The sequence below is a fragment of the Lathamus discolor genome, chromosome 2 (genome assembly GCF_037157495.1).
Source record: "Lathamus discolor isolate bLatDis1 chromosome 2, bLatDis1.hap1, whole genome shotgun sequence".
NCBI lineage: Eukaryota > Metazoa > Chordata > Aves > Psittaciformes > Psittacidae > Lathamus > Lathamus discolor.
Window position 1 is genome coordinate 35,048,449 of NC_088885.1, and position 14,560 is coordinate 35,063,008.

The window sequence follows — 14,560 nt, forward strand, 5'->3', positions numbered from 1 at the left end:
ACAGCACAAAATGGAGTGGTTTACTCTTAAACAGTGATTGTTAGTTATCTTACCTGAACATACGCAGGCTGTTTTTCAAGAATCAAGTCTGCAACTTTCTTAGATACCTTTAAAAAAGAATATTATATGTAATACATAACAATATCAATTAAATAGGCCATCCCTGTATTAAAGTTCTACAAGTTTGCGATTCTGTATCATTTAGTTCTGTAGTTTTCAAATTTATTAAAAAAATATGCTACAGCCAGGTAAAAAAATCCTAAAAATTACTATCAGCCTTCCTTAGGAGCAAGATATGAAAAATGTTTACAGTTCCATCTAGGAGCTAGTGGGCATTTTTTATTTAACCCCTTACCTCTCTGCTTGCTAACACGCTAGAATAAAAACCAGAAATAATATGGGACACTGCAAGTGCATCAGCTGCACACACCTTCCAGTTTGCATATTCCAGCAGCAGCCATGCACTGAAACTACTCCCCTGGCTGCAGCTGATTCCCACTGTGCAGGCAAAATGGCCAAGAGACTGGTACCAGGTACTAGAATTATCCAGCATCTCTCAATGAAGTTGTCTCTGTCTTGAGTATTTCTTTGCAAAGCTAAGTTACCACCAGATACCCCCTTAAACTTAAAAAACAAACATAAAATTGCCACAGGGAAAAAAAAAGAGGGAAAATACAACACAAAACCAAGAAAAACCTACCCACTTTCAACTTCTTTCCTCCTACAGGTGAGAAACACTGAATATTCATTTGCTCAACTGCTCACTAATACTTTACAAAATTTCATAGGTTTATTCTGGGAAAAGCAGTCTTAGGCAGAAGCAATCTGTTCTTTATGAATTGTTAACAATCCAGTATTTTCTTCCTGTACATTTAATTCATTTAAAGACATAAATTAGGATTATTACTGTTATTTTACTTGCAGATACTTTCCAAATGCCACAGTTAATACATTCAACTCCTGTACCGTATTATTCATCTTTTAAAGAGCAATGAATCAATAATTTATGAACAGAAAAAATTAAAGTACCTTTTTAAAAGCTGCAACCCTATTTCCCCCCATAAATTATAGTTATTACTCATAGCTACATTTCATTTGTTTTATTATATAATAACTCTGTACCAAGATTCACTACAAACCCTTGTGGGCGATTATTAAATTGGCAAATGAAAAAGAAGAGAAAAAAGCAACTCCTTCTACATTGCCAGAAATCCCTCAAAGAAAAAAATGCTACTACCACCCTATTCAGTGCTATGTTGAACATTACTTTTCTTGCAATACATAGGAAAAGCTGAACATTCAACAAATCAGGTTTCTAAAGAAATTGTGAGCACATTTGCTCTTTCTTAACAATAACTTATCACCCAGTTTTACTCCCATAATTTCCTAGAATATTATTTATTGATCAATTTCCACTATAAAAGCACACAACATAATGTTATGGAAGAAATGCTTAGTAGCTCCTGTGTTTAAGAAATCTAAACTTTTTTCAATTACACCTCTGGCTAGACTTACAGACAATGCAACCAAATGTCTGAGAATATAGAAGAAAACAACTTTACTCACAGCAGCTTGTTGTTGTTTCAGTTTGTCTCTGTACTCTTCCAGTTCTTGAAGACTAAGTACTGGAGGAAGCCTCTGCATGTAAACAGCAAATTAAATCCATTGGGAAATTAAAGGATGTTAAATAGACATGTAGTATGAACTAACTAATCAATTCGATCAAAGAAACATTCTTATTGCTTCTGTAATCTAATTTGCAGAATTGATCCATTATTTCAAATGATGGAAATGAAACAGTGTGAAGATAAACAATGTATTATCATAATTGCATCATAGAGTATCATCATTACCTCAAAGTTAACTTATTTTAAGCCATATATATATATACACACGCAGCCCCCTTAATCATCAAAATCACTGTCTCAGTCAGTTTGCTAAAAAAATACCCAAAATACAGAACCAATTTTTTTTCCCCTCTTATTTTTTTTCACTATGGTTTACATTATGAAGTGTCTGTTAACACAACCACCAACACATTGATTCTACCACATTAAAAGAAGAGACTTCATACCAACACTATATGCTAGAAGCTCCACTATGAGGCAGAAAGCTGCAGTTTTGTGTTAATACAAGCTACAAGAAACAGGCCAAAAAAAATAGCTTATTGAAAAACATACTTTTGACCCTCATTTTTGCTACATCACTGTCTTGTCTTTTAAGAAGACAGCTTACCTCTAACTCATACTTCACAATATCAAAGGAATCACTGGAAAAATAAACTTCTTCAATGCTGTTAATTATTTCTTGCTGAGCTTGAGGGTCAATTGGTTCTTCACGTAGTTCTCTGAGCTCCTCCTTCGTAAAACAAAAGACAATTTCTATAATGTAATATCACATCCTACGAGACAGTGTTTTGCCAGAACAAGTATTTTTCAAAAGCCATTTCCAACACTAGTGCAAGAAGCAATGGCAAAGAACAGAATGATCAGTACATTGGCTTGTTCTTTTCAGTACAAACAGTGAGATATTTACAACTTTTCAAAGCACACAGTGAAGACTGATGATGCAGATCACTTAAACACTTCTTCATCAACACATTCATGCCACGAATGCATATTGAGTCCACAGTTTTTTTCCTCCTGAAAAGAAATTCTCCCAGTAAATTAAAAACAAATCAGCAGGCTATTTCTCCAGAAGAAAAAAACCCCAAAACAAACAAAAATAAACAATAAAACCTGAATTTTTTAAACCAGAAGAACCACTGTTGTAAACGTAAGGTAGACAGTGTCACCTCAAACATATAACTTGTCAGTTCAGCCCTCACAATTCACTGTAATAAAAGTCACATCATCATGTCATTAAACACTTGAATTTTTTAGAGGCGAAACAGAGCAGATCTACCTTCTTTACCCAAAATTAACAAATTTCAGATTTTCTTGGACTAGCAGAGTGGTCTAAGCAGAAATGCACTGCCAGCTTTCTGAAAGCTACCATTCAAAAGCACCCCCTCCTTGCTGTCAAGATCCCTCCTGGAAGGTCTTCTCATCAACCAGGCTGCTTCCACTGGTTGCAACAAGCCAAGGACTGAGCCTGAGCCTCCTCTTCCCCTTCTACACCAGACATTTCAACTTACACTAGCCCTTTTCTGGAGGCTGTTCCCACCCGAATCCTTTGTCAGGGACTCAAAGGGAAAAGCAACAAGATATTCCTTCACCAAAAATCAACATGACATGGCTCAAATTGCTCGATACTGGAATTTATTCCTTATGAAGCAACCCAGCGGACTGAATGTTCCCTAAAGACCCCAAGCCTCCCAACAATGACAAGTTCTTAGAGGAGAAGGTGTCAGTATTTTCACCACCAGGAGCTCAAGGGCTTATTTCACAAGGTAAAGGCATCAGATTTTAGAATGAGTAAACAACAACTAAATTGCTTATTTTGTATGTGAATTGAAATAAGGTCAACGTGTACATGTTAGGAGGCAAAGCAACAGCTTGAATACAAAGAGCTGTTTCTCTACTCAGTAAGAGGCAGCCGAGGGATGACAGCAGTTTGTAAGAGCACCAGAAAATGAAAAGGGAAAACAGAAGGGGGGGGGAGGGGTGGGAAGCCGTGGCTCCTATACAGAGAAAACCAGATTTCCACCGGGTTTCTTGTCCCCTCGGTGAAAGAGGAACCACGGCGATGGCAAAACAGAACGCGGCCAGGCAGCCCCCAGCCTGCTGCTGCCGGACGGAGCTCGGGCGCCACCCGCTGGAGCACAGGCGCTTCGACCCGACATGGGGCTAGGGGGGTAACCCGGAGAAAAGCCGTCGAGGGGAAACCTTCCTCCTCCGTGAGGCCCCGGGCGCCTCGCATCCCCAGAGAGGGACCATCGGAAAACGCCTCATTCAGCCGCTGCCACCAGCGCTGCCCGGCGGGGGCTGGCTGATGCAGCGAGACGGACAAACCTGCAGGGCACCGCGGCGTGACGGCACCAACCAACCTGCCAACCATACACAGCCCCGGCACGAGGCCGAGGAAGAGGGAGGGCATCGAAAGGGGTGGTGACCTTGCGGCGAGGGGAGGGCATCGAAAGGGGTGAGAGAAATAAGGAAATAACACACATAAATAACACTATAGCAACAATAAATAACTGTAAGGCACGGGGGACTGTCTCCTTAATGTTTTATTTTTAACGACGTATTTGGTACCTGGATGTTCTACTGAATACCTCTGAGGTATGCACTCATATTAACCAGACAGGCAAAAGGGTCAGCTTAATTTGTCCACTGCACCACTGCAAAAGGAGTCATCTAATTTATCATCTGATAAATTACACACACAGTTGTTTCTTAAAAGAAAAAAAGAAGAAAAACTAATTCCAGGAAGAAATCTTTAGGATCATTTGAATATTTAGTTTACTGATACCTTGTCATTTTGGTGAAACGACAGGTCAGTGGTGACTGACATACCCTTAAGATGTGTTAAGACAGCCACTGTGGACATGTATTCTGGATTTAGGCCACGCAATTATAAATTGGGAGTGTTGGTTTTAATATTAGCATTTCAATGACGCTGAATCAATGACGTTTTTGTGTTTGTAGAAGACCACAGTTTTCAGCATGAAAATAAAGCTGATGTTGATGTGGCTAGGAAAATTACTAAGAAACCATTTTATCCTGTCTAAGAAAAATCGTTCATCTCAGTGTTTCTTGCCAGAAGACTACCTAGGAAAATATCTATTAAATGGACAGGGGTTTTCTTTATTTTGTTCATTCTTTTTAGAAAAGAAAAAGTCTAGTGAGAACAACTCTCCAGGATAAACTTGAGCTCCCATATAAATTACACTATCTGCTACCACACTTCATGTCATGATAAACTGGAGATTCCAGTACATCATGCTCCACTAGTTTCAAATAATTAACATGCTCAAGGCCAGTATATGCACCACTGAAGGAAGCAAATATCCTTGGCATAAAGTTTATTTGCTGATATTCAATATTCCTCATCCCGTCAACTAAAGATGCAAACAAAATTTTACTACATACATATGAAGCCCATAGTTTCAGGGACCTCAGGGAAGGCCAGATTTAGTGCAGTGGAGCTAGTACTCACACTTTGCAGACGTAGAGAGAAGCTCCTTTTAATCCCTCAAGGCACTTTTCCACCTCAAAACCTCTCTCATTATTGCAACTTAAATATATCCCTTTAAAAAAATTTGCATCACTTGTGGTGCCAAATGTGCACTTTTTTTTTTTTTGGGGGGGGGGTGTTCAGTACTTTGGATCATATTTTCCTGGAAAGACAATTTATCCCATCGAACATACTTCCTTTCAGGTTACGATTAATGCAACCCTAAGCAGCAGAAACATCTTTCATAATACCACCTAAACAGATGAGTGACAGTTCTCTGGGGAAGAAAACAAACAAATAAACAAACAAACAAAACCCCACAACTATCTGCCTGACAGGTTTGCATACTTGAAGAAGCCATTACTAAATAAAAAGTATTTTTACACACAGACTTCATTTTGCCTTCCCATTCCACAGAAATAGAAGTTTACCTGCCTAGGATTATGTGGCAATTCCTTGAAATATCTTTCAGAAGAGTCATGTCATTGCAGACTCATTTGAAATGCAGTTCAGCGAGTTTTAGATTACTTACCCAGCTATTTCCCAGTGCGTCACACTCTCATTCTCCCTTATATTCTACACTGCCTTTAACAACAAAACCAGTATCGCTCTGTTGAATGAAGCATTACTGAGAGAGTTGAACACCTTCTGCATTCCAGTCACTACCAACCAAAAGACTTGGGAAGCAAAGACACTGAAACAAACAAACAAACCAAACCAAAGCACACAAAAAAACCCCAAACCCACAACAGCTAACTGATACTACTCAGAGAAAAATAAAATCTAAAAAGTTTCTAATCTAATTAGAAGCCGAAGATCAGCAATAGTCTATGCACCTCTATACAGAGGGTACCAGGGGCCAAGTCTTCTTGTAGTTGTTTGGACACAGGCTCTCTTGTTTTGTTACAAGCCAGAAATACACCAATGAACACACACTGTTGATTTATATCACTCTATTCTGAATGTGGATAACACCTATGTTAAAAGCTAATCCTAAATACCAGGTTGAAGGCCCTGCTCAACAGATTCAATCAGTAGGTATGTTGAAACACCCTACCATCATCAAGTAAATAATGTACGAGCACTTTTATTTATATATATATACACACACACACATACAATCTTTTATTTACGTAGAAAGATGTATTTATATATGTCCTGTATGTGTAACTGTATCTATAAACTCACCTCAAAACTTTTTTTCCCTTTCCCTCTGCCAGTTAATCCAGTTAGGGAAGACAGTCCCACAGGGAAGTTTGTATTCCCTTATCTTCCACACGAAATGCCCACAACCTTCTTTTGATCTTTCCTTCTTCGGTATATACTTATTAAAAAGCCCTCACACTACCAAAACAAATATTACATTGTGAAAACAATTCTCCTAGTGGAGAGCACAACAAAGCCTGATCCACAGAATAGATTAGTAGGCACACCACTGCTTAATGCACTCCTGAAAAGCACTCAGCTACCGTTGGGGAAACAGAAAGCCGCACATTCTTAAGCAAGCCACATTTCTCTATCTGTAGGAAAAGCATTATTAAAAAAAAACCCCAACCTCCAGCACTGCTTGCCACCATAAGCAACAAAGTCAACTAGTGTTTCTATATTGTGTATGAGCTCGTTATCATCAAGATAAACATAACCTAATTCAAAGTCAACTCATTATTAACCCTACACACTTGAATTCAAGGGAACAAAATACCTCTGCCACCCTTATGTGATAGGATCTACTAACCAAAACAGTTATCAGCTTGGGAGACAACAAAGCTGACAATAACAGAATGGTTCAGAAAGAATACAGTTCCCCAGAGCGATCAGGGCATGCGGATGAAGTAAAAAAAGATACGAAATCCCTCTGCAGACAATTTTACAGAAATCTGGACTCGCAGTTCAGATTTGCCTTATCTCCAGACTATATCCTACGCTTAAACTACTTTATACTTATTTCTCTGTGTGACTGAGCTGGCAGTACGAGTCCGTATTATAACAGAAAGTAAAGCAAATTTGCTGGTGACTTGCCCTTATATGACAGAAGCAAAATGAAATTTTTCAAGACAGTTGCAGAACTAGTTGGGAGTACTGGTTAATGTGAGTGCATACACTCAGAGGGATTCAGTAAAATATTCAGGTACCAAATAATTTGTTAAAAATAAAAAATTGAGAACAGTCATCACTTTAACACACTTGACAGCAAGCCACCAGTCAGCAAATCAACAGTTTTCAGATATCAAGACCCAAAAGAATTCTGCTGGGTTTGCCCTCAGGGCGTGCAGTGTCAACATATTCTTCCTGAACTCCATATTTCCCATTTGACCTCCAAACTAGTGTGACAGTCCCCCATTTCAAAACCATGGCTTTGTCCCCAGAGTTTGCATTATCTACCAATGGCTTGTGCTCTTTCCAGTAATTCATGCTGGCTCTGGAGCCTCTCTCTTGTTCTGCTTACCTCTCTATTGCTTTAACTCAGCTTTTGAAACTTTCAGTAATGCTTGCCCTAAATGAATCTGGAGATATCACTGTGAATGCGGAAGTGTGATGGTGAAAGTGAAGCACCATAACCATTCTACCATCAAAACAGTACTTGGCTGGTGAGCTTGAAAACTGTTATTCAAGATGTAAACAAAAACAGTGATTAAAACATGGCAGCAGAGAACAATGTATGTGTTCAAATAGCAGCTTGCAACAGTTTGAAGTTATGCTTTTACTCATCGCCTTTAAAAATCTGCACCTTTTCTTTAGTCTTCACTTCTGCACTCAAAAATCAAATTCCCATTACCAAACTTGTCCATTAAAATAATTATTGAGGTGCATCAGCTTATATCCAGCAAAGCTTCTTGATCGTGTAAGTATAACACAATTCCAATTTGTGACATCAGTACATCACCATGACATTAAATACAGAGTCAGTTCAAAACAAATACCAATATTCAAAAGCTCAATGACTTTCAACTTCTGTGCAGTACTGAAATCCGATCTCACCAGTTACTCATACCACGAACACACATCATCTCCCCCTTTCCACCTCCCAGAATTCTAGTTTTCAAGAAAGTGTATCTGAGCCTATGCCCACAGCGACAGGAGACGTATTACTGTGCCTCATCCAATGTTTCTTTGAAAAGTAAAAACCTACAATCAAGGTTTTAGAAAAGCTGAGGAGGCACGACAATATAAATCCTTCCTCTAAAAGAAAAGGGCTGGAAATAAAGTTACCTGACAAATGGCTTGGGACCACAGCCAGGAGTTAAGCTGATCAAAACACAGTAATTTTATTCAACATCCTCTTAAAATCGCATAAAATCTCACACTGGAAGGGACCCATAAGGATCACTGAGTCCAGCTCTCTGCTCCTTGTAGGACTACCAAAAACTAAATCATATTATATTAAAAGCGTCATCCAGATAATCAGATAACCAGGCAAATTCATAAGAGTTTTACTCAATACAGCTTGTTGAGTAGGCAAAAGTTAATGGAAGTAACTAAGAATGTATGTTCTTACTGTACAGAGTGTATACTTAATGTAGTAGTTATTTTGAGATCTACTCATCTAAAATATTCTGGAAGGGGAAAAAAAAATTAACAGACTGAAAAATATCAAAGCTTTATGCTGTGTCATAGGAGAGAATAACACTGATTTTATCAACTTTACAAAAAAGTCATCAGGTGAAAATTTCTAATGTTGACACAATCTTGGCTTTTTGGGCACTCAATTCATAACTGCAATGAGATTCTGTCTGCAGAACAGTTGCAGACAAATGTTCTCATGTTACAAATGTTTGACATAAATGTATGAAAAAAATACAAATTATTGAGAGGTATTTGACTTCTATCATTGTATCATTGTTACTGATACAAGATGCAGGTTTACCACCACACATAACATCAAGCTATTATAGAATGGAAATCCAGCCACAATACCCTACATATACTTTTACCTGCAGAGTCGACTTGGCAAAAAAGAAAGTTTGAAACTGTATGCTCAGTGGGTGGCAGGAATCTGCAATTTTGAAATCTAAGCTGTGGATATGAGACAGTTCTTTCACACTGCTTCAATTGAATACCTTTGCTCTTTGAAAACAATATATTGGCCACTGTTTGAGAGTATTGTGTACCAATTCAGAGACTGTTACTCGATTTTTCAACACACAGTAACACGGATTTTCTGATCTGCCTCAGCACAAGCAGCATATTAGACAGTACTTGTATAAAGACAAAGAATCCAAGGGTGGTTGTTTTGTTTTCTTGAAACTACTGTAAAGTAAGGCATCCAAATTCAAGTTACTAACTTAAATATCTCATTGGTTAAAGGAAAAATCCAAATTAGGGGAAAATAATAAACAACATCTACAGCAAGTTTTGTGAGTCATCCATTCAGATCAACAGGGTATAAGGAACAGTCAAATACAGTGACAATTGTTCCCTTACACCAAGATGATTCAGCATGATCTGTGAAATAAGAGTGAGCTGGCATTCATTTAACTAGTAAGACCCCAAAAAAGCCAGAAAACTATTATTATTATAAATCTGTAGCACTGAAAGTAGAACATGCAGTTAATTCTATATGCTGAAGATTAAAACCATGAAACTACAAAATATGCTTACAGTACCAAAACAATGAAGCGACTAAGTATCAAGGATAGAACTATACAGGCAGCCATATAGCGTCTACTTTCGAAAGTAAAATAAAAAAGAGCTTTTGTTTTACCTTCTTTTTTTTTTTTCCTTCATTCCAGCAGGAAACCTAGATAGTATTAAGATCAGCATCCAGTGACAACTCAAAAATTTCAAGAAAGAAATTTCAACACAAGTTCATTCTGAGTCAGTGAACTGTTTTGCCTCACAGCTCTTAATTCTTTCATTATTTTAAAAGATTTTCAGCAAGAAATAAAACTGTCAAAAAGAACAACAGCAAACCTAGTGTTCAAAAAGAAAAAAAAGAAAAAGAAACTACTGTAATCTAATTGTAAAAGAAAAAAATAAAAATGAAAGGAGTGGGAGTGGAGGGACAGTGCATCATACCTTACTAGGAATCCGAAAGCTTTCAATAGGACTGAGGTCATGAACACTCTCCTGAGGACTTCTTAGACCCTTTAAAAGAATTTCAGTACTGAGTTAAGATTGATTACTTTATGTATCTTGAGATCAGATTGCACAAGTCTTACCTGGTATTGAATACATACCCACAAGAACTTCAATAAATCACACTGACATGACTTAGCTGTAAGGCTAAGACCTTATTCTGTAAACATTTAAACAAGACCATTGGTGTATAAATTATGCTCCTCAAACATCAAAACATTTCCGACTTAATGCTGCACTATGTACCTTTTCAGTACAGCTCACTAACATTCCCTTCATAAGGTTCAGTTAGATCCTTACATGCTTCATGGTTTAATGGAATCAAATAAACAAACTGAAGTTAAGTGCAAAGTTTGTTACTCTGTAACAAGCATTATTTTTGCTAGAATGGCATATTTGTCTTATTTACCATATAACACTATTAGGACTGGTTTTCGTTACTGGTATAACAAATTGAAAAAAATGCATAATCCACGTTATATGTTTTATATAATAATAACAAAATGTAGCTTTAAATAGCATATAGCCACAGAAACAGAATATGCTCTAGTAGCCTGAAACTTTGTCCACGAAGCAGCAATTAGCCACCCCAGTATATGTTTGCCAAATATCCAACATATTCACAATGTTATGAAGCAACACCACAGAACACGCTGCTTAGCATGTTTTCTGTCCACTTGCTACGCAGAGGTGAATCCAAACATTCAAGTTTCAGAGGTGGTTGTGACTTGAGCTTCCCTTGAGACCTCAAGGTGTTCATGTGAGCCACGAGTTCCAGGCAGACTTTCCTCCTACTCTTGCAGTTGACACTAACAGTACTGCTTCTAAGCCCGTTTCAGGCCCTGGGCACCTACCCTTTCTTTGAAACAAAAGGACCCATGCAATTACTATGTGAGTTTATGATGGAAATGTTCATCTATCCTTTGATACAGTGTTTTATGATTTCAGCACTTTTGTGATAACTACTATATTTCACAATTGTTTCATCTTCCTAAGATGCAAAAGCTCCTCATTTGGGTTTTGATTCTGATTCCCCTGCACATCATCTCAAAACATCCTCCCTTCCCAGTTACCACCACCAAAGGTGACTCACCTCTACGCACTGGACATTCAAAGTAACAACCAACCAAAGCAACTGCTGCCATTCCTCATACATCACAGGAAACCTTCCACACATCCTCTTAAAATCCACAGTACTAGCAGCTTGCCTTCAGAAGCAGTAAAATGTTGCACTTATCAAATGCTAAGTGGGACCTAATCCTTGCCAAAGGCTGAAAACTGCATAAATCACATCATTTTCAGACCACGATTTCCACACTGTGCAGGCTTGCCAAGCCTCTTGTTAAGCCAAAAAACTGATCATTTACCCCTACACCGAAGGGGAGCAGAATATAATTTTGGAAATTCAACTTCCATGCTGGTGTCCGGTTTAAGCCCTGTCTCCTGCATAAGTATCACAACTCTGAGGACAGAGGTTAGGGAAAATAGCCAAACTTCAATTTCTGACTTTCCCATCATTTTCTACAACTATCTAGAACATATGATGGGGGGGGGGGTGACTCCAGTGGGTTTTTGTAAGTTCTCAAATTTAGACACACAGGCAGACAGGCTTCATTTTAGCAGTACTTCTATTCATGAATGACTTGAATGCTCTTCTAATACACTCCTTTACAAAGGCTCACAACCTCAGAAATACTAGGGCAAACATAGACTAGACCTACATAACCCTAGAGACCACTGGTACCAATAAGTGGGCTAACAAACACATGAAGTGCTCCTGGACACATTCAGTATATGCCATCCAAACACCTCCCTCCTCACAGCCTCACCTCCTCTTTGATCAAGAGCTTTGCCAGAGACAACGCTATGTCACAGTGCCTTGGCCCAGCGCCCCAAAAGCATACATGGAAAGGGAAACTTGCATAGACCATCTTGTCAGCTTGCACACTGGTTTGTCTATCACAATCCACCAGCTGGCACCTATGCGCGCTTCCGTTTCTTGATTTAAAGGGGCAAAAGAAGCTGGATGCACTCGCACCGACAGCTGATACACATCACGACTCCCCTCAGCCCACAGCGGGCTGCGGGCGGTGCCCGCGCCCCGAAGGCCCATCAGGGTGCCGGGGCACCGCTGCACACACCCGCCCCGGCGCCCTCGCCGTGGGCCAAGGCGCGGCGCCCCCCGGGGAGAGCCCGGGACCCCCAATAGCCCGGTGGACCCCCGGTGCCGCTCACCTGGCGGGTCATCAGCGACTTGATCTTCTGCATGATGGTGCTACCGCCGCCACCACCCCACAGCGCTCAGCAGCCCCGCTCGGCGGCAGACTTCCTCCCCAGCAGCCACAGGAAAGCCATGTTGGCCGCCACCTGACAGCGCCCGCCCGCTGCTCCCTGGGACCAGTAGTCCTCAAGCGGCAGCGCCCAACTACAGCTCCCGTCAGCCCGGCCGGGAGACAGCCGGTGGGACCGCCCCTTCCGCCGTAGCCCGCAGGCCGCAGCGGTGCAGAGGCGTGGTGTGCCGTGAGGGGAAGTGGGGGGTCGGGTGCCGTAGTGGCTGCGGGAGGCGTGTCTGCCGGGGCAGGCAGGGCCCAGGTGCGGCCGTAGCACTCTCCGGAGCCGTGCAGGAGCTCGCGGTTTGGCAGCCCGCTGTCGGGAAGCGGTGCTGAACGCATGTCGGAACAGCCCGTGTTCGGCCTCGGTCCCTGCGTTACGGCCGTGTCCGCGAATGCCTCGAGTGGGGCTTGGGGAATGTTCGTACCTGAACATTGTGGTTTAGAGTTTGAAAGCAGTTATCTGAGAGGACAAAACGAGGCTTTGTCTATAGAGACAGACTGGGAAATACACTTGGACCATGACCGTTTTGTTTGCTTTGGGTTATTTCGGGTGTTGTGCACTAGTGCATCTGTCCTGTTCGTGGATGTAGTCTTCCATCCGCAGAACAGGCTTGTTTGTCTGTGTACTTTGGCCGTTAGATCTCAACTAAAAAAATAAAGCTGTTAGATTTTTAGGTTTGGTTTATATCCATACAGGAAAAGGAAGAATTTGTGCTGTAATCTTTGCTTCACAGGAGACAACATTCAGTAATAAGGCTACCAACACTCCCACTGTGGCATAGCAGTACCTGGAGAAAATGGTACCTTTCCCTTTGGTGTTACCAGAATCTGCCCATAGTTCACCCCAGCGTGTTTTTCTTAATCCTGGCGTTATTTAGCCTCCTAGCTGGCTGGTACATTGTTGCAGGGCAGTTAGGTAAAAACACGCACACTGCTCCCCCTTTGAACTGACACAGTGCAAAGGGAAGGTCAGGACTGATGGTCCCTTCCCTGTTTACTTCAGCAGGAATTCATTACTTCTGGCTACTGTTGGGAAGATAATCTGTGGAAAACCTTTGACAAGTTTAGCACATAACAAAGTTACTTTGCAATGACATTTTAAGAGATACTTAAAAGTGCTCAGATTATTAATGCTGCAAATAAAGTTGCTTTTATTAAAAAGGAGTGAGGTTTGATTTGTATTGAGTCCAAATGCCATCACCAGCACAAGCTAGAATTCCAAGGGAAAACGAATGCAAATTATTAGCATCCACTTCCTCTGTGTGAGGTAGTCAGTGTAAAAAGTTTCACCAAATTAATGACATCAAGGTTATACGCAAATGCTGGAAATAAGACACAGTTACTTAAACAGTATAACTACTCTAATCTGTTATTTTTTTATCACTTTCTTCACCCACATACAACATTAAAAGTGCTCACATAGGCTTTATCCCAATGTGAAGGCTCCTGTCATTCAGTTAGAAAATAATTGGAACCTATGACCAATACTTTATTACGTGTTGAAACCGAGCAGATAATAATTTCTAACTCAGGTTATACAAAAGGTTGCAATTTGATGCATCTGCCCTACACCTAAATGGATTAGGAAGGTTATAAACAACAGCATTCAGGAGGGGCAGGACAATGGATTCAAGAAGTCTTTGGGAATACACAAAATACTCTCTTCATCTCCTGTCTTGTGTCAGGTGGTGACATTTCTGGTGGGACCACTGTATTTCTGTTAACCTGAAATAACCTTCATGCTTCTCACACTTGATCTTTATAGATCTATGTATTTTCACCTCCCTTTAACTTCAGTGAAAATTGAGTGTTCAGCCCTTCTGGTGAGAGCTTAGAGCTTTGCAGAACCCCGGCTCCTACCACACAGTGAGAGGGAAAGGTAATTCCTTGCCACCAGTCCCACCTGCATGAGGCAGGTTGCAGCCTGACATTTGTTAATTCGGAATACTCTGCCTGAACATTGTAGAGAAAAAAATTAAACCCTCTCTGTCGCTGCAAATATTTGCTGTTGCAAACTGTTGCCGCACATGCGA

The 14,560-nt window shown here is 40.3% G+C and overlaps 1 protein-coding gene across 1 annotated transcript in view; it reads right to left on the minus strand.

The window, feature by feature from the left end:
• The window catches only part of VPS50 (VPS50 subunit of EARP/GARPII complex), an 84,698-nt gene extending 72,057 nt beyond the window's left edge, over positions 1–12,641 (minus strand). Inside the window, exons 1-5 of the mRNA XM_065666367.1 lie at positions 12,430–12,641; positions 10,135–10,203; positions 2,236–2,358; positions 1,567–1,638; positions 54–107 (exon numbers count right to left, since the gene is read on the minus strand). Of these exons, the coding sequence (XP_065522439.1) occupies positions 54–107; positions 1,567–1,638; positions 2,236–2,358; positions 10,135–10,203; positions 12,430–12,462 (351 nt within the window). The 5' untranslated portion in view covers positions 12,463–12,641. The remainder of the gene's footprint in view (positions 1–53; positions 108–1,566; positions 1,639–2,235; positions 2,359–10,134; positions 10,204–12,429) is intronic.
• Between the last annotated feature and the right edge of the window lie 1,919 nt (positions 12,642–14,560).